The following is a 25,180-nucleotide window of genomic DNA, read 5'->3' as shown; positions in this document are numbered from 1 at the left end:
GACTACCAATTGCCTGAGGCGAATGTCAACTAACGTTGACTAACGGTAAATGATACCTTGGCTGTGTAACAAACTGGTAAACTGGTCATTTGCCTGGGACAAAATTGTACTTTAAAGCCATAATGTAACATTTGCTGAGGAAGACACCCTCAATATTTTTCCAAATTCTGTATTGTACATGATTATAATGTACGTTATTAAACTAACATACCCAGCAGAAATCAAGACTATTCGTTTAGTCAAAATCCGCGATTTAAATAGGAATCTATTCTTTTTGCAAATCACACATTATTGCTTTAAGTTTGGTTTATTGATCGATCCTCAATAATAGGGGTTGATGAGTTTAAAGTGTTATGTAATTTTTTATAACTGAATTATACAATTAGTAAGTCTCGGAATTGAAACGGGTGGAGTTAAATATGTTTAGGCCTCTGTATCACTCTGTCTTTTCCGGTAAAATATATGATTATAATTAACTGCAAAGTGTAAGTTTAACGTTAGTTAAAGAGATGGTCAGTGATAGCTGATCTAGTTCAGGCGGCGAGTGGCATGATGGTCGCGGAGAGGTGGCAAAACCGTTCGGCCGTATGGCATTTTCCATATACTCGGTTAGTTTTGTGGGGTTCATTTATCGAACCCCAACGGTTTTAGCTTGTATTTATATCATTTATAAAGATAGGCCTATTTGCTTGTGATATTTCAAGCGTTTTAAAATTTCAAAATAATCCCATTCAATTACACGGTTGACGATGGACATTTACTGAATTTAGAGAATAAAATATTTTAGGGCTCTGGAGCACTTCCATCATAGCCTCCATCAAGGCAACATACTAAACACTAGTAAAACATAGAAATTTTGCGACAAATCTGAAAGAGCGCCCTCATGCTCAATTTTGATCCAAAAAGTCCATTTTTACGAAAACGCTTTGTCGAATTTTCTTTTAACTTTCAAAACTGGATTGTTGAGCTTATTGTACATCTAGCTACATGCCTCAATCATGAAAATTTGCATTTCCAGTGCCAGATAAGGGGTGTTTTAAAGACAATTGACAGATTTTTGACCACCCTGTATCTACATAATTGAAGTACTTGACCGCTAAAAGTTCCATATGGCTAGGTGGACAATTAAGTTAACTATATTAAACATGTGTCAAAACTTTACATTATCAATGTACGTCGAGGGGTGACACCCCTAACTGAATTAATATTTTCATTCTTATTTTGCTTGTTACACCCTGTATATTATATGGGTCACCCTGTATAATTACTCCCATTGTATGGTTTCTGAAATTGTCTGAGTATATGCTCTCAGAATATATACTTTTATTGGGTTCAAATGTAAACTTTTAAAGTTATAGTACCAAACCTGTAAAAGCATGTGATTTGTTTGAAAAATACACATGCAACGTAACTGGTGCCCAACATAAAAAACATGACCTTAAAGTGATCGGAATTGAGAGTTTGTTACATTTTGTTACTATTTGTTATGTAAATGTTACAACATGGCTTTAAATGCTAAAATGGGTCAAAATTAGGGCAATTGGGGCCTAAAACAGACCAAAGGAAGATGCATGTTGTACGTTACAGCTTGTGGTCGATTTTATACCGGTATTTCGAGCTGGGGGCAACTTGCCCGACTTCTCCGTAGTCCACTTGCCAATTGTGCATACTCTGGCTATTACATTTAAGCTTAAAACTCTGATTCAATTATTTGTGCACAATTGATAGATTTTCACATGTGATCTTTTTAGTCACCACATTCCCTCTGTTTGTTAGCTTCCCAAGTGGATTTTTAACTCGGATAATAAAGTGGCAGATTCTAAAATTAGAATTGTTCAGTATTGAAGTGCCATTATAGTTATGCCATTATGATATGTTGCATTCAATAATATAAGCCTACGTATACTTTACTTTTACTGTCACAAATATAATTATATAAACTTTTTCATAACCATTTTATACTAGTATTTTGATGTAATAAATATCAGTATAATTTCGAGTTCAACTGAATGCGTTCATCATGATTAATAACATAGTTTTATTTATCAAAAATCGACTATGGCATAGTCTAACGGTCAGTACGCAATGACAGGGACAGAATTCCTTTGGGAACTGGAGTGTTTGATGAAGAATTCCTGAAACCCCCGGCTGAATATGTGATTAACTGATCCTCCATAAAGAGTGGTGACTGATATACTTCTTTAAGAAATAACAAACACACCTGGTACTGCTTTACACTCTCCCTCCTCAGCTACGGTGACAGCAGTTAGATCAGCATTCCCCTTTTTGTCCTTGACTTGCTTTAGGCAAAATTCTCGTTTCATCTCACATTTATTGGTATAAGTTTCGCCATCGCTGCCGCATACAGGACGAAAGATTTTAGGACAAAATCCGCAATCTGCAAACAACGAAACATAAAACAAGAAATGTCTTTTAAAACAGGTTTGGTAGTTTTGGATATATATATGATTATTATAACCCTTAAAATAACATCATCCGTGAACACCTTGGGAGTCTTGTTTGGGTGTTTCTTTTTTCTATTTTCAGGGACTCTTAACAATAACCTAATGACGCTAGATGATATTTGAAGAGACGTTACCGACAATATAAATGCCTACTACTGTTACAAATAAACTGGATGAAATTAATATTAAACAATATCCATGTCAGGTGACTTCCGTATGTTCAAGTTCTTGATTGAGTACTTGTTTCACTTTTATCTGATCTTTGTTTCAGTGGAATAATTTCTTAAATAATGAGGCAGCCAATTTGACCGAACGCAACAAAATGTTTCATTGTAAATTTGATCTGGTGTGTAAAACAAATAGACTAACAATTTTATTTGTATTTTGGGAACATCTTTTCGATTTATTTAAACAAGCCTTAGGGGGAGCATAGAATTTTCGACCCCGTATTACAGTCTATAGTTAGACTTACCTTCAGGCAGTGGTGGTGTAGGTCCTGTGGTAAAGAAAAAGAAGCGTATTTAGCTAAGAATTTAAGAATACTTCAAATAACTTAATTAAATTACACGTAGCACCTGCAAAACCCCTGAACAATGCAGAGTGTATTTTATAATTCCATAAACAATCTTGGATTTCAACATTTTCTTGTAGCTACATCAGGTAAATTTTTCAACAATTCATTTCATATTATGGCAAATTATTATATAGTCATTATTTATTTTGCTACAATTTTGAGAAACATTAAAAAAATAGAGTTAATTAACCCTATTCTATTACCCCCTATCAATTTCGTGCCACATGGCACGAAATGGCTTAATATGCATGTAAAAAAAATATTTACACAAATAAGGTCTTATCTTTGGAACAGCTTTGATCATTTATCACTTCTCTATCAACAAAACACCTTTTTTCCTAATATAACTACCATTAACACATCATAAAATGGTTTAAAATGTTTGAAACCTGCATATTTTGACCATTTTTAGGCCAAATTTTGCCCTAGAAATAGCCCAAAAATGTCCATAAACTTTTTAAATATGGTCCAAAGTAACTCGGACAATTTGCATAAAATTTACATAATTAAATATTAAACTTGTTTTTCTAAAAGCTTAAAGTCCAAGCTTGCCAATGGTATGCCACTTATTGGTTTTTACCCAACCAATAACACTGCAACGCGGTAGTTAATATGGTATCTCCACACCACTCAAATATACCACTTTTGTGGGGGTAATAGAATAGGAGTAGTTTGAACAAATTGGTTGTGTTCAACGATGTTTAATTGACATTGAATTATTACTGGCGTTTCGTACAAAAGTACTAAAAATTAGCCCCTTCTTCCTTGTTTCCGGGAGAGAAGGAACACAATGTAGAAATGTCAAGTTTTGGCAATGGCTACAAATTCATAGGTGTGGTTGGAAGGTGTACCTCAGTTGGCATAAAAACTGAGTCTTTTTTGTCAAGAAAATCTGAAACATTGAATTGCGCCCGATTTCGAATCGCTTCTTATAATTTAAGAACTGCGTATTACGTGTTAGGAGGGAAATTGTACAAAATAATGCATACGCAATGTGATGTTTATGCGTCTAATGCACCGCAGGGGAGAGTGTAAAAGATGCATCAACATCTCAGTACAAAAGCCGTTACTCTAGGCTCTAGGGGGTGTACATAACTATTTCAAATGGGCTTTTTCCATTAAAATACACTATAGCTACATTATAAATGACTGAATGATACAAAAATATCAATGGAATGAGTGTTTCTAATTTTCAGAAATAAAATATGTGCGCATTTTGTTTTGTTTTTAGCATCTTTCAAGATGGCGTCCAAAATGGCCGCCAGAATAGACTATTTTCATTGAAATGCCATAGAATCACATAATACACCAATAGATCAATAATATGCCTTAAATAAATCATTTATTTTGGTTCCTTTTAGGTTTATTAGTATAACAAACAACGTTTAATCACAATGTGTAGGCATACATTGTGGTATCCAGGTTCAAAATTACCATTACAATACTTCATTTTAGCCAAAAATACCTGCATTTTGAGAGCAGTTCCAAGTTTGATGGTTTGGGAATCACCCGTATATTGTACGTAGTGCTGCCAAAATTGGACAAAAGTTACTACCAGGTTCTTAGTAATACCCCAGCAAACACAAAAACGTTTTAAAAACATTTTAAATAAGTTATATTTGACTTTTGGTTTAGGTAAAAACGTTTTAATAACATTAAAATGTCGGGTTATATAAAGGTCATGAAAACGTTTTAAAACGTTTTGTAAGAAAACACACCACAACAATATTTTTTTAAATGTTTTCAAAAAATGTTATTGTAAACTATTTTTGCAAACATTTTTGCCAAATATTGTGTCAACTTAATACATAAATAACATTATGTTAAAATATTTGAACACAGCAAACACAGAAACGTTCTTAAAATGGTTTTTTTTTCAAAACCTTTTAATAACATTTAAATGTCGGGTTATATGAAGGTCATGAAAACGTTTTTAGGCAAACATTTTTCGCAAAATATTTTTTCAACCCCAAAATAACATTCTGTTTAGAATGTTTTGTATCAAGTTTTCAAGAATGTTTTGGAATGTTATTAAAACCTTTTTCTACCCTTTATATAACCCGATATTTCAACGTTTTCTGTGAAACATTTTTGTTTGCTGAGCAGTATATTATTAAAAAATGTTTTTAAGGTTATGAACACGTTTTATACTCTTAATATACCATTTATATAACCCGACATTTAAACGTTTTCTGACAACCTTTTATAACCTTTTGCGAATGATGTCGAAAGAGTTTTGTGTTTGCTGGGTCAGTATTCATATATATACCTGATGCATATGTATTCTGCAAGGCCTAATTTAAGTCAAAACTAACCCTAATCCTAAGCAGTGGATTCAGACCATTTTTTACGATAGTCATATCTACTAAATTAAGTGTCATAGGAAGTTTCTTGTTGTCTATATATTTTCGACACCAATACATTGATTAACACTATTATTCTGATTTTTGGAGTTGACATAATTAGCATAATTTTCTATGTCTACCAAATGGCCGAGAAAATGCATAATTATTGGACTTTTAATATAACATGCACATTACGAAGTAAGGAGCCACTCTGAAAGAGGTATGTATATTTTGTAGATCTCACAGGTGTTTAGCTGTCTTCTACTGGTCTGGGATACAACATTACTAGTTTTACCACCTAGCACATCTCAGATCGTACACATACAACAGTTCATCCTATATATCCTATATCTTGTTCTACTATTACCATTGCAACTTCCTGAATTATCCATACATTTATCTCCTTGAAGTATAAAACGTAGAGCTCAAACAATCATGACAGAGTAGCTCACTGCAAATGGCAACATGTCCGCACTGCGTTGTGTCAATCAAGCAGTAACTGGATTCTTATCATGCTTATTTAGTGATTATTTCTGGCACCGACAAAATTTGATATATTTAACTACAGCCATTCTACAAGGGCACACATCACATGAACAGAACACTGACCAGTGAGTATCAAGAGGTACAAGTGGTTAAGTTGTACCTTACACCAGTAGATGAAAGAGAGCCCAGAAGACATGCGAGACCTACAAAATATACATGCCTCTTTCAGAGTGGCTCCTTGTTTCTTTTTACTGTATATTATATGAGAAATCCAAAACTTTTGCCGGCCATTTGGTAGACAGAAATCCAAAAATCAGAATAATAGTGTAAATCAATGTATTGGCGTAGAAAATATATAGACAGACACAAAATGAAACTGCCTATGACACCTAAGGGATCTGGAATGAGCGTTTTGAGCGTTTCGACAAATTAATCAGTTACAAGATTATCTCTGAATTGGACAGGTGCTAGTTGATGTTTTAATGTTATTAGCACCTGTTAAATTCAGAGATAACCTTGTAACTGATTAATTTGATAACCACGCAGGTTTGCTTCACCCCAGAAGAACTGTTCTGGCGGGGCTTCCTCTTTAAGGGATCTGGAATGACCGTTTCGATAGTATATTTGTGGGACATGAGAGCACAGCAAACACATCGAATTGCATTCTGAATACGAAGAATGTCTTTCTGATATCAAATAATTTTCATTTTATAAAATTCACGATATAATACAAATTTTATGACAAATTATAAAAATTTGATATTTTTCACATTTTTGAGATATAACAGTCCTCGAAGTAAATTTTATAAATTTAATGATATATTCTTAAAGTGTATGTAGCTGGGATGAAAAGCCGACGATCAATTGAAAATTTTGCCCTTTCATATTGAAGATATGGATTTTTTCCCCAAAGACCTAATTTTTTTTGGTGTTTTTGTAAAAAAAGTCCATATCTTCAATACGAAAGGTCAAAATTTTCAATTGATCATCGGCTTTTCATCCCACCTACATACACCTCAAATATAAATCATCAGATTTTTAGAGTTTACATCGAGTACTGTTAAATATCAAAAATATCAATTTTAATGATTTGCCATAAAATGTGTATTACATTGCGAATTTCAAAAAATCAAAATTATTTGATATCAGAAGGAAATTCTTCATATTCAGAATGCAATTCGATATGTCTGATGTGCTCTAATGTCCCGCAATAAATACTATCCAAACGTTCATACCCCTTCCCTTAATTTAGGAGATGGGAATGGTTCATTAGATAATATCATCTATGATACTTTACATGCTTTAAGAGATATGACCATCGGACAAAATGGCCTGAAATCCACTACTTAGGGTTAGGGTTTATTTGGACTTATGAGCAGAATACAAATGAATCAGGTATCTATATGAAGATCGTATTACTAAGATAACCTAGTAAGAAAACATGTGTCCACTTTGGCAGCTCTGCTTATATGGATGATTCTCAAGCCATCAAACTTGGAACTGCTCTCAAAATAAAAGTGTTTATATTATTGTCATTTTGTACCTCGACAATGTACTATGCCTACAAATTGTGTTAAATCGTTGCTTGTTATAATAAAGGAAACCAAAATAAATAATTTATTTAAGGCATATTAGTGATCTGTTGGTGTATTGTGTGATTCTAGTTCATTTCAATGGAAAGAGCCTATTCTGGCGGCCATTTTGGACGAATGATGCAAAAGAAGCAAAATATGCGCATATTTATTTCTGTTAATTGGAAACATTCATTCCATTGATATTTTTGTATTATCAAGTGATTTTATATATATATGTAGCTATAGTGTGTTTTAAATTTTGGTCTGAATTTCTTATCCAAGCTTTTTCTGAAGGTCTTGAAACATGAAAATGCATGGTAAGTCTTTGAAAGAGTCATGTACATGAACTCCCCCTAGAGCCTAGAGTACGTGACTTTTGTAACAAAATTGTCCAATAAAAATAATGTTGGTAAAACGGCAAGCAAATTATAAGTGCATCAACCCGCTAGAAAAATGAAGCCATTCATTCAGTTGTTTACAAAAAAAAAAAAAAAAAAAAATTGGTAAAGCCATGGGAAAAACCTGTTGATTTTGGCACTTTGAAGATAAATTTTAGCAATAAAAAACCGAAATCATTGACATATTTTCAAGTTGAAGAAGCAGTAAGAATGAAGAAAAACAGTCAATTTAAGAAATTTAAAGTCAATCTAAAACTACTTTTGTCAAAAGTGATAAAAATGAGGGAAAAAAGAGATTTAATTCAGTGATTTTCTTTTGTTGAAAAAATCAACGTGATTTGAATCATGATTTAAATCAACGTGATTTAAATCAAGCAAACTTCACAAATAAAGATTCTAAATGTGTTATGTGTTGCTTAAGCAAAATTATGTTATTCTAAAACCGTTGGGAGTTCGATAACGAATTCCGCCGTAAGTATGTTGTTTTTCAAGTTGCAATATTGCTGAGAGTCTATTTCAAACGACCTTTCAACCTTCGCCACCGGCCCTCATACGTCACGTGTCGCGTATCGCTGGCCAAAGACGACAAATCCCTTGGTCCAAGCATGAAGCCTTCATGGTAGGACCAACCATCCTTCATGGTAGGAGCAAGCATCCTTCATGGTAGGAGCAAGGAGTGCTTAGCCAATCACAGCCCAGATTTACTTCAGCCAAGCCCAAGCAGCCAATCACACGCTTCAGCGTAGTGCTTGACGCTACCATGAAGGATGTGCCTTCACACTTGGACCAAGCAGTCTTCACGCTTGGACCAACCACCCTTCATGGTTGGAGCAACTATCCTTCATGGTAGGACCAAGCATCCTTCATAATAGGAGCAAGGAGTGCTTGCTTAGCCAATCACAGCCAAGATGTTCTACAGCCAAGCCCAAGCAGCCAATCACACGCTTCAGCGTAGTGCTTGACGCTACCATGAAGGATATGCCTTCACACTTGGACCAAGCAGTCTTCACGCATGTCAGGGTCCTCATAGACCCTCCCTCGGGTCCATGGTGAACGACTGGTAATCATGGTAATGTAGATTATATAACATTAAATAAACCCGATACATGGACACTCCCAATCTGTAGGCAAGTTGCCTTCCTCTTCCCAACATTTTGTAGGAATTCACTTTTACCGATCCTGGGTCAGACGAGTTTTCTATATATCACGTCCGTGGTCTCACTGTTTTGCCGTTTGTGTAAGCGGCTACTTAGTCTGACCAATCAATGTAGAGCTCAGCAAGCAAGACGATATTTGAAGAGGTTTTCATTGATAGTCTATTGATCATAACCAACGCGCGCGCAAAATGGCAATAGAACTGGGTCATGCATGTTACATGTATGTGCTTACCATATTTGAATTGACAATGGGGCGGAGCTATCATAATTGACGCAACAGTCACGTTACATAGCTTGATAATTATTTGGAAGGGGCTTATCTATTCAAAATGTAACAGTCTCGGATTCAGAGAGCTATTATAAATACAAATTCCTTTAAAAGGGAACAGGGCGAGCAAATGAGGAAGTGTCAAGATAAAGGTGTAGTTATTTTATTGTTTGAACTGTTTCTATAATTCGCATCGATCATAATGAGTATGTTTTACGTACCTCAAATGACAAGGACTACGGTACTTAGCCCATAATCTTGCAATGAGACTGTACTCAGTGTATGGACAGTGTAGCCTATTTGTCTAATTATTTTGACTATTTAATTCTGACCATTGTGATTAAAACAGGCTTTCAGATTGGTGAGCTATTGTGTACCAAGTGATAAGACCGGGCACGTATAATAAAAATACACTGGATAATTCATGACAGCCTATTTACTGGCAAAAGGTGGGCCAAATAAATCTTAGTTGATTCTTGAACACAATTTAAGCAGGAACCTTGAGGCAGAATTTGAATACATATTATCCTGTAACGTTTAATTAGCCTAGCAGTCAATGAACGTTCATTGTTAGCATAATAAGTAGCTTTGGGTATCCTATGTTATGAAAAAAGTGTTTACAAACGAATAACATCTGTTATACATTATATACATCTACTTGCTAATACACTGAAAGTCTAATAGAAATGAAGGATAATGAACAATTACAGAATATTTATTGTTGATTAAAGTAGCTATGGGTATACAATGTTTTCAAAATAGTTAATGTTTTGTACATGAAGTTAACGTCTTTGCTACATAGCTAGTTGTTAATACATTGAAAATGTGACTAGAGATTTACAATTTGATGACATTCAAAATAATTTAGTATTGAAAAATTTCAACAAATTACAGAACTTTCATTTGTTGACATACTAGCAATATTGTTAACAATGTTGAAAATCATGTTCATAAGCGTAACATCCTCTATACATCTATTTATTAATGTTCATAAACGTATAACAATTTGATACATCTATGTCTTAATGCTCATAAACGTAACATCCTCGATACATCTATTTATTAATGTTCATAAACGTCCTTGATACATCTATTTCTATTTCAATGCTATTTTATCTCCGTGTTCTGACAATAAATTTGACCCGAATAACATTTGTAAGAGGTAGAAACCGCCCGGCCGTATGGCATTTTCCAATATACTCGGTTAATTTTGTGGGGTTCATTATCGAACCCCAACGGTTTTAGCTTGTATTTATATTATTTATTAACATAGGCCTATTTGTTTGTGATATTTCAAGCGTTTTAAAATTTCAAAATAATCCCACACGATTGACGATGGAAATTTACTGAATTTAGAGAATGCACTGCCACCACCACCTGAAAACTATCAAAATAGTATTATTAACTAATCCCGTAACTGTTCAAATATTTATATGTTTTAATGTCAACAACAGCCCTCACTTAACAGACATTAATTCTCAATCGGCAGGATCCATAAGTGCGAAAGTAAATATATTTTCTCTTATCGCCTGCCTAAGTTTCTCCATTTAAGGGGTGGGGTATGAACGTTTGGACAGTATTTATTGTGGGACATTAGAGCATATCAGACATGTTGAATTGCATTTTGAATACGAAGAATGTCCTTTTGATATAAAATAATTTTGATTTTTTGAAATTCGCAAATGATGATTTTTACTTAAAGTGTATGTAGCTGGGAGGAAAAGCCGATCAATTGAAAAATTTTGACCTTTCGTATTGAAGATATGGATCTTTTTCCCAAAACACAAAAAAATTAGGTCATTTTGGGAAAAAAATCCATATCTTCAAGGTCAAAATTTTTCAATTGATCGGCTTTTCCTCCCAGCTACATACACTTTAAGAATATGTCATTAGATTTATAAAATTTACTTCGAGGACTGTTATATATCAAAAATATGAAAAATATCAAATTTTAATAATTTGTCATAAAATTTGTATTACATCGTGATTTTCAAAAAATGAAAATTATTTGATATCAGAAAGACATTCTTCGTATTAGGAATGCAATTCGATATGTCTGATGTGCTCTCATGTCCCACAAATATACTATCGAAACGGTCATTCCAGATCCCTTAAAGAGGAAGCCCCGCCAGAACAGTTCTTCTGGTGAAGCAAACCTGCGTGGTTATCAAATTAATCAGTTACAAGGTTATCTCTGAATTTAACAGGTGCTAATAACATTAAAACATCAACTAGCACCTGTCCAATTCAGAGATAATCTTATCACTGATAAATTTGATAACCAGGCAGGTTTGGTTCACCCCAGAAGAACTGCTCTGGTGGGTCTTCTTCTTTAAGTACTCTCTTTAATTTACTCAAGGTTGTGTTTGTATAAATGAATTCAGTTATATAAACACAGCCTCGTGAAAAGGACATGTTGACATAAATTAATTGACTGTGTGGTTATAGTATCATTAACATATTCTATACGCTATAGCAGAACAACAAGCACATACAGGCAAGTATTTTGCCAGTATCAATAAAACTATAATGAGGCTATTAATGTAGTCCAACTGTACGTACAATCTGGCAATACCGCTAAATCTTAAAGAAATGAAAAATATCTATTGCAATTTTCGGATTTGCATAAAAGTAATTCTAGTCCATCCAAGTTGTAAAACAATTATTTCTTTTAATACAAACACATTCCTTGGTAACACAACTTTATAGCACTGTTTGAATATCAACATGAAGTAGTAATGACAAATTTAAATGTACACTATCGCCTCTGTAGTTTCCTGATTATTTTATTTTTATTCTGCAACGCTGTGAGGAAATAAGTAGGCCAAAACCCATCGCAAAGCGTTTTTCGCCCAAAAACTAAAAATCAAGTTGATCTTTTAGATTCATTGAGTTTTCGACGACACACAGTGCTCCAGGAGCAATGAGCATTATAACTTTGTTGCTGGCAGTTAGGTCTAATTATTGTGCACAAGGTCCTCCCACGTTGCTAAGGTGTTTTGCTCATTTGGATTCATCGAAAGTATAATGCGAGGCAAACGCTCAGCCACCCAAACACACACATAGATACAGATATGTACATATACACACAAAGGAAAAATAAGCTTACACGAACAATGTCACTTCGTAAAAGTATATAAACAGAATTTTGTTTCTTACCATCAGAGCATTTCAAAACTCGGCAACATTTGTCTTTTTCTTGTTCTAGTTTACAACCTTCTTGAGGCTGAATTTGGCGGCAATCTTCCGTTACACAGGTAACCCGACCGTTGCTACAATGACATTGTTCACATGCATCTTTCCTTTTGATTTTTTGTCCATTTTTATAGTTGTTTCCGTTATCTTCACAGCCTGTACATTTTGAGCGGATAAATCAAAATATTGATATGCGAGGGTACGTGTTAAAATGATCAATCGCTTGCATTCTCTATAAGTATTCATGTTATTTTGACCTAGATATTTTGGATTATCAATTTTATCATTTTCAACAAAGAAGCCTACTAAGTACATTGTTTATGTCAACAGTTTTTGCCAAATACTGGTCTAACATATGTGACTGGACACTACGAATCAGCCGTAAAGTCGGCCCCGGTCAATTTTGTTTAATTTTGTGTTTAGAAAATATATATTATAAGCTTTAAAATAGTATATCATTTGAATTCAAACGATATCCAGAAGCGGGGTTATGGTTTGTTGAACTCTGCTCCTTAAACAAAATGGTAACTTTTTTCGGTTCTACGTGTGTCTCTTTTTCCACATTACTGGCAATAAAGTCATAATTGGCGGTCATTTCAAATCATCCCAGAGTCAACGAGGTTCAGGAATGTCCTCTCAGTCATTGTTATTGTTGGTTATACATACCTAGACAAAATACAATGCAATTGTAACCCACCACTTGAACAGGATTTAGCCAAAGCAAACAAAGACCAGAGCTATTTAATGATTAGATTATTATCATCTTCGGCAATAGGATTATTGATTGGTTTAAACGCTATCAAATGAGAAACATGTCGCGCCTAATTGTGACAACTATGAATACGACCTGCACGCACATTTTGCACTGTATCTCAGAATACAATTTGCCGAGTTTACGGCTCATTCGTAGTGTCCAGTCACATATTTGACGTGGTATGTCAAAACAAGGCGGATATGAGCATTGAATTTTAGGTCAAAGGTAGATTTGATCATAATCGAAAATCAGATTAGCTCTAAAATTTTATAATAATATTGAACTTCATAAGACCTTCAAAAGCACAAGTGAAAACTGCTCTCCTTCTGAGGTATTGACCTTTGACCCTTCAACATTATTCCGTTATATGTCCAAATCCGTCCGGTTTTGCGTGGTATGAAATTTTCTTTAACAGGAATTTAGATCTTTAAAATGTTTATAACGGATAAGTCCTCATTTTACAGTTGCAAAGCACCCAAACAGGGAGCCACTGTGTACTTTTAAGTAGAAGCATAAGAATTTCCACAAATGAGATACAAGGTCTAATGTTGATTTTAAGATTTTGGATTTGACCCTTGAAAATTCTCCGATCTTGTTGAGAGACATACCAAATTACTCGTCTAATCACAAGGATTAAATCAATGTGTAATTTGTGCTACCTACGACCTATCGCTAAGGAGTTATCGTTAAAAAACACATTTGTAGGTAAAATGTCCCTTTTTTGTAGTACCGGGGTAAAAATGTCAACTTGCTCCAATTTTGATAAAAATGGTAGCAAATTGTTCGTGTAGTTAACAGGAATCGAGAATAGTTTTGTCTGCATGTGTTCACCTACTGAGATAGAGGGCAAACATTGGGTGTCCATCGGCCACTGTTGATCTATGACTTCCATTGGACATAACAAGTAAAGTAAACAGTTTAGAAGGCAAGTTCTATACCATTTCTTGATTTCTTAATTAGTATGTCAAGACGAGCAATTTGACACTATTTTTGATCAAATCGGAGTAAGTACCCTTGTACAACCAAAGATATTTTACCTAAAATGAGGTTTTTGAAGGATAACTCCATAATGATAGGTAGTTATATATTTTTTAAATCCTTGTGATCAGACGATTAATTTGACAATTCGACAAGATCGGGGCATTTCCAGTTTTTTAACCCCTGCATGACCTTTTGTGATCTCTAACGGTCTCCAAGAGTCAAATCCAAAATGGCTTTACTTCTTAAAATCAACATTAGACCTTCATGTGTAGAAATTCTTATGCTTCTACTAAAAAGTGAACAATGCATTAGCTTAGCATCTGTACTTTCATGACTTATCATCCAGTTTCGTACAAGAAAGCTTAAAAAATCAGATCTTACTGCAATCGTATTCAGGACAGCATTGGCCTTTAATGTTTTTCCGTTTACAGTTCTCCAAGTTCTTTGGAGGAGCTTCACATGCCTTCATAGCGCAGATAACTTCCCCTGAGGCACAATGGCAGTGTTCACATGGATTATCTTCATGTGGAACAATCTCCAGGTTTTTGTACTTCACGCCATCTTCACGGCAATCTGAAAGTGTTAAATAATAGATATGATAAACAAATAATTAACAGTACTCGTTTCTGGTTAAAACTAAATATGTGACCAGCTCCAACAAGTCACCGGACAAGTTTTTGAGTTACAGGCCTTTAAAGATGACATTCCCATAAAAAATGAAATTTTTGAATTCTTAATTTCATGATTAAATCCTTGAAAGTACTTGTTAAAAGGATGGTTATTTAATCAATAAATAACAGTTGAACTATGATAATCCCTATTCAATCCTGCAGGCAGGAAACTAATTGCCCATTACTCAGAATAGCAATTTGGCAACAATATCAAGGTATTATTTACAAAATTATCCATATCTTGAAAAGTATTGATGCTATTTATATATTATTGATGTATACTGGTATCATTTTAAAGCTTATAGTCTAGTACTTACATTTTTATTCAAATCATGAAATGTCAAAAATGCGACTTGTTCCTGTTTTTTTTTCAGAGCGGGTCACATATTAAAGGAAGGTAACATGATATATTTAGAAAATGGAACTCTTTAAAATTGATAAATGGGACTAATTCCTGATGGAATTACTGATATTTATACAGCGTGATAATCATGATAATATAATCTACAGTACTTTTATTAATGATATTCATGTAATAAATTGATATCAAATGATATATCCTATTTTTGTCATTAACATATTAAATTTAGGAGTTCCAAATTGGTGTATTTCCGACGATATCACCAAAAAACTGTTGAAGTAGTCTAAAACTTGGTATACCACAGTTAAAACTAATTCAACAGTTTGGTGATGATTTCCTCGAAAGTATACTGATTTCGAACGCCTAATTACAATATGTTGATGAGGAAAATATGAGCTTTCACCTGATACCTGTTACCCACGGAGGGGGAATCCCCCATAAGATTGTTTATCCTTCATATCCTTTACGCCCAAACGACCTAAGCTAATCGTAGATCCATCCTCTGTGTTCATTTTAGTGAAAAAAGTGGGTAATGGTGAATCCAACGGACGAGTACACAAAACACCCCGTGAGAAGTCTTGCCCTCCTCTCCCCGGAAATGTTTCTTGCCGCCCCCCTCCCCCCTCTGAAAAGTCCTGGCTAAGCAAAGTTCCAGGGGGTAGCAGAATTTTAAAAAAGCACTTTGTTCAAAGCCAAGGATGTTGTTGCTGGAGTGGTTAACACGTGGCCCACACTTTTCATCACTTAAAACATTCAAAATACATATGTATAATTTATGCTCCAACTTGTGCTTTTCATGTATCAATTATATCACGGCCTCCTTATCACTTGATCACAGTTTCTTCACTCTCAACAGTGATGTATATAATTGCAACCCTACTATTGTCATGTAGGTGATATCCATATTGAATAAATCAACACGATCCTTGTGTATAACGCCATTAGAACCCAAATGCGCATTAGGCCTACTTTGGATAACTTAACATGAACTCTGAAAAATGCACCATCAATTGCTGCCTTCAAACAGCGCATTGAAAACAGTGGCGTATATTTCTTAATAACATGGGGATGGGGTTGGAAAAACTTTGCCATATAGAAGTTAAACTGATGAAGTGATGGAATAAGTTGCACTTTGAGGCAGGGCTTTCTTTTAGCAATTATCTGAAGGGGTATATTCCATTTTTGTACCCTTTCAATTGTGAATTTTTTCATCTGAAGGGGTATAAAACTTAAATTTTAACAATGTGTGTCTTAATTTCACTGAATTGTTGATCCTAATTTTGTTTCGCCAGAGCGCTCAAGAATCTAAAGAGTGTTTAGATGTGGGAGTGTTGGGGTGTGGAGGTGTTGAGGTGGGTGGGCTTACCAAAATTTTTCGCTAGTAAATACTTTTTGTTACTATTGACTAATGCCCCTACTACTTATAGCCGTAACCTATGTTCACTCTCTGAATAAGAAAGGTATAATATTCGTCGTTTATCACTACCAAATATAAATATCAGGTTTTTCCATTTCAAATCATTGCATATATTGGACGCGCGCGTTTTCAAGATGTTGTATGCGTTGGACTTTTCACTTTGCATTTGAAGGGTTACGGAAAATGCGTGAACGCGTGATTTGTGCGTTAAAGTAAACCCTGCTTTGAGGGCTAAAATGGCCAAATATGAGTACACAAAACACATCAGGGATCAAAAAATGATACAAGAGGGTACAACTGCCCCCCCCGTAAGAAGTCTTGCCCTCCTCTCCCCGGAAATTTTTCTTGCCGCCCCCCTCCCCCCTCTGAAAAGTCCTGGCTAAGCAAAGTTCCAGGGGGTGGCAGAATTTTTAAAAAGCACTTTGTTCAAAGCCAAGGATGTTGTTGCTGGAGTGGTTAACACGTTGTGGCCCACACTTTTCATCACTTAAAACATTACAAATACATATGTATAATTTATGCTCCAACTTGTGCTTTTCATGTATCAATTATATCACGGCCTCCTTATCACTTGATCACAGTTTCTTCACTCTTAACAGTGATGTATATAATTGCAACCCTACTATTGTCATGTAGGTGATATCCATATTGAATAAATCAACACGATCCTTGTGTATAACGCCATTAGAACCCAAATGCGCATTACTTTGGATAACTTAACATGAACTCTGAAAAATGCACCATCGATTGCTGCCTTCAAACAGCGCATTGAAAACAGTGGCGTAGATTTCTTAATAACATGGGGGATGGGGTTGGAATAATTTTGCCATATAGAAGTTAAACTGATGAAATGATGGAATAAGTTCTCGCGAAGAGTTCAAACGTTTGCACTTTGAGGCAGGGCTTTCTTTTAGCAATTATCTGAAGGGGTAGGCCCCCTATATTCCATTTGTGTACCCTTTCCATTGTGAATTTTTTCATCTGAAGGGGTATAAAACTTAAATTTTAACAACGTGTGTCTCAATTTCACTGAATTGTTGATCCTAATTTTGTTTCGCCAGAGCGCTCAAGAATCTAAAGAGTGTTTGCGTGTGGGAGTGTGGAGGTGTTGAGGTGGGTGGGTGGACCAAAATTTTTCTCTAGTAAATACTTTTGTTACTATTGACTAATGCCCCTACTACTTATAGCCGTAACCTATGTTCACTCTCTGAATAAGAAAGGTATAATATTCGTCGTTTATCACTACCAAATATAAAGATCAGGTTTTTCAATTTCAAATCATTGAATATATGAATGCATACGTTTTCAAGATTTTGTACGCGTTGGACTTTTCACTTTGAATTTGAAGGGTTACGGACAGTGCGTGAACGCGTAAATACGCGTGATTTGTGAGTTAAAGTTAACCCTGCTTTGAGGGCTAAAATGGCCAAATATGAGGCTAATTTGGTCAGAAATCCACATACAGGCGTCAACATAGGGGGGGGGGGTGATAGTATTGACACACACCCCACCCACCCCCACCCCGATCTATTATAGGATTGCAAATCATCTCCTTGGAAAATATCTGCCGAGGGATAGGGAAAACCTGAAGGACAAAACTTTGTAATGCTACATAGCTTACCTTTTACTGGTTCAAGAGTTCCTGGCTCTTCATTGTCCTTTTCTGTGTTGGAATGAAATAATAACAGAAACCACATGAGATACTGCGACAATAAAGCGTTTGTTTATTATTTTATTTATTCATTACGAGACAATAACTCTATGCATCCAATTTTAAGATTGTTATAATAAAATAGCCCAAAATGTGCTGCCGTCGGTGACCCTTTGAATGAACATGATGCAGATTTAAAAGTTGCACCTAACCGCATTTAAAATGTTGTTTTTGTTGCTTGAGTGCCTGTTCGTCACACGTCACCGTGGGTCATCCTTGACTAGTCACATAATGTAATGGTACACCGGCTTGAGTATCTTTTTGTGGAACCTTTGATCCTGCATCTCTTTTTTCATTCAAATTGCTACCAATTTTGAGCTATCCAGACAAATGAAGTATACAAATTTGCATTATTAAAATGGATTTCTTTTTGCTTTTTCAGTTTTAAAATTAGACTAATAGATTTTGAGTACAATTGCTTCATAATTAAGGAGGGTACTTACTTTTTGGGGTGTGTTTAAAAAAGCAGGGATGTGAAAGAAAAAAGAGCAAACAATATTTGCGGGGATGTGCCACGCAGCCTTTCGGGTGCTTTTGCAACCAATCAGTATACCTTTTTTTTTTTTTTTATACAAAGCACCCACATAGTGCCCAAATGAGCCCAATTGGGTGCATTGATTTTTAATAATCGCTCTCCTCCCTCCCCATTCTCGCTCTCTCCCCCACACTTTCTCTCTCCCTCGTTTTAGGGATCGCCAGGGTACGCTAAGATCCCCATCCCATGGCGACGATCCTGCTCTCCCACACAGGGGGTGTAGATTTTAAAAGGAGTCACTCATTTAGGTAACCCCATTTGAGATTTACACTCCCTGTGTTAGAGATTAGGGCCATGTTTTCCATATTAGCGGAATAACCAAATTTTTGTTTCTTAGGACACACACTAGAGAAAGGTGAATTTCAATGTCTTTTGGCTGGATTAACATGATTAAACAATGAAACAAATAACGTAATTTAAAGTCTTGTGTGTATTGCATTGTTGCAAGTAGAAGTGTAAAGCATATACAAGACAACGTAGCCCTTGTTTTATAATAAAAGAAGCGAATAGTTCTCACGTAAACTATTGGCTTGAATTCACTATTTCTTACTGTTGCATTCACGTATAGGTCTCCCTTTTTTATCCTCAAAGATCGCAAAACAACCGCCGCAGTAGTCGTCTCTGCACTTAGCCTTTGGCTTTTTATCACAACTGTTTACATCGCATGGTCTGGCGAAACAACGTACTTGTGGCACTCCAGGAGGACATGGACCTAAAATATTAATAGATTAAAAACATACTTAATAATATTTTCCATAGAATATGGAAAGATAGTATACACCGACCAATAGATAGCAGTAAGTTTTACTAATTCAAAGTACGTTGGATGGTCCAGGGAAAGTTAGCGGATAAGACTATCCATGCCATCAAGGTGAAATAAACCTACTCATGTTACCGTCTGGCTACGGTCTGGCCTGCTGCCGCTCTCTGATCTTTCCCTGGGAAATGAGGTTTTCCAATTTGGGCCTTTAAACATGTTTAAATGTTCAATACCTTAATAACTTTAACTGTTTACTATAACATTAAATCACAAATATTAACACTGCAACATGTTTCTATCACTGATATAAATATGTTGGAATGTATAATTCTCATCAAAACGCGTTCATATGCCTTTGACCCCATTCAAAACGCACAATTGGTTGAAAAGTTATCATCAATTCAACTTTCATATTTAAGGCAATTGCTGATCTCAAAACAGTAAAAGAGAAGAACTTTGTTTTGTTTTTAACATTTTTAAACGATAATGTATAACAATGTATGGAAAAAACCTAGGTCAAATTAGAAAAAACTGTCATATGGGCATGCTTGGTGGGTAGGTGCATCTTGACCTAAGGCGGAACAAGTTTGTGCAACTTGGTGGGTAGGTGCATCTTGACCTAAGACGGAACAAGTTTGTATTGGTTAGTGGTCACCCAGGGGTCATCTGAGGTCAAATTAGTAAAAACTGTTTTCCGCCTATTTTCTCGGAGACTAGGGGTCGCACGTTCCTCAAACTTGGTGGGTGGGTGCATCTGGACCTCAGACAGGACAAGTTTGTTTCGGTAAGTGGGCCAAGATCACCCGAGGTCATCCAGGGGTCATCTGAGGTCAAATTAGTAAAAACTGTCGTATGAGCATGAAACTTGGTTGGTACAGTCAACTTTTAGAGTCAAATTTTGGAAGGTCATTTTGGGGTCATCCGGGGTCACCCAGGGTCATCTGAGGTCAAAATAGTAAAAAATGTCGTATGGGCATGAAACTTGGTGGGTACAGTCAACTTTTAGAGTTAAATTTTTTGACGGTCATTTTGGGGTCATCCAAGGTCAAATTACTAAAAACTGTCGTATGGGCATGAAACGTGGTGGGTACAGTCAACATTTAGAGCCATATTTTGGAAGGTCATTTTGAGGTCAAATTAGTAAAAACTGTCCTATGGGCATAAAACTTGGTGGGTACAGTCACCATCAGCCAGGTAATCGCGACAGCCGAGAACCGCCAAATGCGGGTAACCGCCTAGTAATGAATATTTTAAAACCGTTTCTAGACGGTAAATGTTTTTTTTTTTTTTTTTTTGAATTGACCTTTTTGCATATTTCACTGAGCATATTTCGGTAAAGGTCATGATAGAAAACTTATTTGGTGGATCCAAACCATGTTCAATGCGTAACCAATTACTTAGTATCGTTGAATTTTCAATTTTTTTAAAGCAATTTTGTCAAACTGTGCAAAATTTTGATTTATTATAAAATACTCGAGACAATATTTAGACACATTGCGCAGCATTTCACCAATTGCATGACCTTTGACCTTACATGCAGTAATTGTGTCACGAGGCATTGCTCCATTGACTGCACCTACTCATGCACAAAGTCGTACTGCAGAAACAATGGCAGGGGATGACGACAGTGCGAATGACCTACATGTACCAGAAGGTCAGTTAGGGGTGGGGCAAAGATTTTTGGCAGGCCAAAAAGGGGGGTCAAGCATTTTTTGGTAGGTCGAAAGGGAGGGTGAAGCAATTTTTGGCAGGTCGAAGTGGGGGTGGGGGGTGGCAGGGGGGAGGCAAAGGTTTTTTGGCACATCAAAAGCGGGGGAAAAGATTTTTTGTCACGTCCAGAGGGGGGGGGGGCAAGCGTTTTGGCAGACCATTTTGAAAAATTCACCACCCCGGGTACCCATAATTATTGCACAGCCCCTTATTAAGCGATTCGCAACTTGAGAGGCTTTTATCGTGCGACTTTAACACTCCTGACGCTGATATATCATATTGCTTTTAATCCAGCGCAGTTTGAAGTTGCACAGCTTTCTGCGACACAATTCACGCAATAAATTTAGCTGCTACCACTGCCAGTACTATGATGACCCACAAATTTACAAAACAGCGCTTTCAACAGCAACCAGTGATGCATTTTAGTTACCCTTGTTCGGTCACAATCGATTTTAATAACCTCTAAAATCGACTCAACTGTGACTATTCAATCCGGTTGAAAACTGTTAAAACAACCGGGTTAAAATTGTTCGACATGCACTGTTTTGAGTTTAAAAAAATTATTTGATATGGAATTTGAACTTTGACTGTAAACTGTTCATTAAATGTTGAGAACTTTGAAAAACTGTTTGTTTTGGAATTTTATGTAATCCTTTGAAATATGGAATTAGGCTGTTCAAAAGTGGGTAAAATTGTTGTATTTTGTAAAAATTCTGAAGACATGATAATGATATGAAATTGATATTTTCGCATGATACCCGAATTTATCGGTCTTAGTATATCCCATAGCAAAAAGAAAAGTTTCCCGGTGACCAACCGATGACCATTCGGTGGTCATCAGAAACCTTGCGGATACCTAATTAAGTTATCCAAAGTTTTCGGGTAGACATCCGGAAGTCTCCCAAAAAACTCCAATATTTCAAATGAGTTACCCAGAAGGTTCCCAGAAACTTATATTCTTTGCAGGAGTTACCCGGTGGTTATCCGCTTTTAATTTGACCTTGAAAATAGCATAAAGCATCTTAAGAATGCATTGTGGGTGGGAATATGGTCATAGGTCACTGAATGAATTCAAAATGGAGCAGCTAGCTGTTGGCAGTTTGAATATATTTGTGCAGAATATTCAAGTTATTTGTGGTCCAAAATGTATGGATTTACATGTAGGACATTACAAGATGTTTACTTATTAATCTGGAAAATGCTGTAGGAGTTATAAAGCATTGAATGCTTGATTTCATATGACAATACAGGTAGGAAAATATGTATGAAATGATTTGTATATTGATGCAGTCTTCATACATGTACCATTTGAATGTTTTAGTATATCTTGACAGTAAATTAATGTCAATTATTACTAATCATTGACTAATGTGTCAATTAACTGATATAAGCTTTATGCTAAGCTATCTGTTGTAAATAAATTATAATATTTGATATGAAAATTATAGGCTGTGTCAGTGACGTGCTCACAATTAGGTACTGTAATACATGTATTATGCTGATATCATAACAATTTGGTTGTACAATAATTAAAAGGTATGCCCCTTATAAAGGTGTGAACCAAATTAAACCAGAAGAATATTTTTGTACAATAACTACAATAGCATTGTACACTTTCAAGTTTATTATAGCAAGATAGCACTAGCTCAACTGCCATGACTGTAGAGTTGTATTTCTCCAAAAAACTACATTTCAAATAATAAGCTAAATTGCCTAATAAATTTGTGCATACTCATGAATTTGTATTTCTGCATTCCTCAAAAGGGCAACAGGAAGTCTCCAAAGAGGTCACCAGGTATGTCGTCACCAAAAGTTATCCGCTAAGTCCCCGAAAAGTTATCGGGTAGTTATCCGCTAGTTCCCCAAAAAGGTCATCGGGTAGTTACCCGCTTGTTTCCCAAAAAGTCATCGGGTAGTCACCCGCTACCTATCTAACTTGCATGTGAAATTTGCCGGTGTCTACCCGGTGACTATCGGGAAGTTATCCGCAAAGGTCTCATTTTTGATATGGGTAGTTTTCAAATACTCTAGCTCGACCGATAAATTCAGGTATCATGCTCAATCCGTCCAAATTTATATCAAATTAAACTTGGGCGAAAGTTTAGCAACTCCAGTCTTTACATTTGACATAAACTATTTGGCCGGGCCATTTGGGTCAAACGTCACGCATGAGTAAATTATTACATCAGTCATAATCGACAGAGTAAAACGCGTTTGCAATATTATGTGCTGGAATTAAATAGTGATTTTCCTAGCTTTGGTTGTCCTGCGTTCAGACTGCTTCTTAATTTGTGTGTGTCGACCCAACAGCTCAAGTCAACAACTCAGGTCGGTCGATACGTCGGCGGGATTTGTGTGCTTTTCCTAAGCATGTTTAGAGGTCATCTCCACTCAACGGCTAGGTTGTGTTTTATTCCGGGGGTTCACTCCCATTGTGGCATGTACACCATCCGCGAAATTAAAAACGCGGAAAAGGGTAGTTTTTCGTGCGTGGGCACGATACGCGCGTATCGTGTTTAGGGTGTCAAAACATGAAAAATTGGAAAAAAAGGGGGACCAAAATTGCAATTGCTAATACGCGGAAATGAAATTTAAGGTATGAAATTTGATGCAAGGAGTAAAATCCCTGTTTAGGCGCGTGTTACCTGTTTAGGGTATCGTACTGGCCAAGGGTTAAATCATTGTTTACGGTGCTTTTCAAAAGTTGATTATCACGGATGGTGTACAGGCCACAATGGGAGTGACACCCCCGGGTGTTTTATGAACACTGTCTAATGCCTTAGCCGATGCGCAGCATTTTGCTAAAGTATGTTTTGCAGCCTTCCTTAGCCAATGCGTAACATTTGCTAAGACCTGTTTTTGCAACGTTCTTCTTCTGCTTCTTTCTTTCTTCCATCAGACAAAAAATGAGCCATTGTAACCAATAGTAATAGTAAATAATTTGAGTGTTTGAAATATTTTACCTACAGGTCTCTTTTAAAATGGTTCATCTTCCTAAGCCTTATTTTAATGAAATTCGGTACAAAAATGAGAACAAAAAAAAACCCACAAAAAAACAACATAAAATAGGGGGAGTTTGCCCTCTTATTTCCACATCTACAATATTCTAAGCAAGTATTGGCCTTTTAATTGACCTTAGGTATTTATTTACTTGGTTTACAGGTCTGAGAGTTCATTTAGACATTTTTTAACTAGATTAAAATTTGTAATGGGGGTTAAATTTACGATACGACTCCCTCCCTTAATCCACCTCTCCTAATCCGCAACCACCCTTGACACATTTCATTTCAGACGCTATAAAAAATAATCCAACATTATTTCAAAACCATTGAGTGCAAAAAAACTTTGCAATCAACATGAAGACTGCCAGATAAGTAGTCATCAGCCTGATTAATATGTGCATATGCAGAATCAATTTTTAATCATACGCTATTTTTCATTAAGATTCCGATATTGTTAACTTAATCAAACAGTGTTCAATAATGAATAAGTTTAACCACCTTTGTCTTCTCCGCTTTCTTCTGTTTCTGTACTTCCAGACTCCTCTGTTTCGTCTTCATTAGTATCCTTGTCTGAAAAATCCAAATGTAATTGTTCAATACATATTGTTAAATTGAGTTCATGACACTTTGACATCGTCGAGGGATTTCAAATGACCAAAAATCTGGTGAGATGTTTTCCTGCTTTATTACTTTGTATACCCATAGCAAAAAGAAAAGTTTCCCGGTGACCACCCGATGACCATTCGGTGGTCATCAGAAATCTTTCGGGTACCTTTTCCAGAGTTATCCGAAAGTGCCCGCTAGCGGATACCTTGC

General features: G+C 35.8%; 1 protein-coding gene across 1 annotated transcript in view; it reads right to left on the bottom strand.

The window, feature by feature from the left end:
- LOC140155732 (uncharacterized) overlaps window positions 1–24,934 on the bottom strand; it is a gene marked incomplete at its 5' end in the record, with an annotated part of 51,007 nt that extends 26,073 nt beyond the window's left edge. Inside the window, 7 exon segments of the mRNA XM_072178670.1 lie at window positions 2,222–2,398; window positions 2,938–2,961; window positions 12,427–12,618; window positions 14,579–14,770; window positions 18,268–18,309; window positions 19,443–19,604; window positions 24,863–24,934. Of these exon segments, the coding sequence (XP_072034771.1) occupies window positions 2,222–2,398; window positions 2,938–2,961; window positions 12,427–12,618; window positions 14,579–14,666 (481 nt within the window).
- Between the last annotated feature and the right edge of the window lie 246 nt (window positions 24,935–25,180).

This window comes from Amphiura filiformis, chromosome 6 (assembly GCF_039555335.1).
Source record: "Amphiura filiformis chromosome 6, Afil_fr2py, whole genome shotgun sequence".
Classification (NCBI taxonomy): Eukaryota; Metazoa; Echinodermata; class Ophiuroidea; order Amphilepidida; family Amphiuridae; genus Amphiura; species Amphiura filiformis.
Note: the sequence above shows the minus strand (reverse complement) of the source record. Positions and strands in the feature narration are given on the sequence as shown.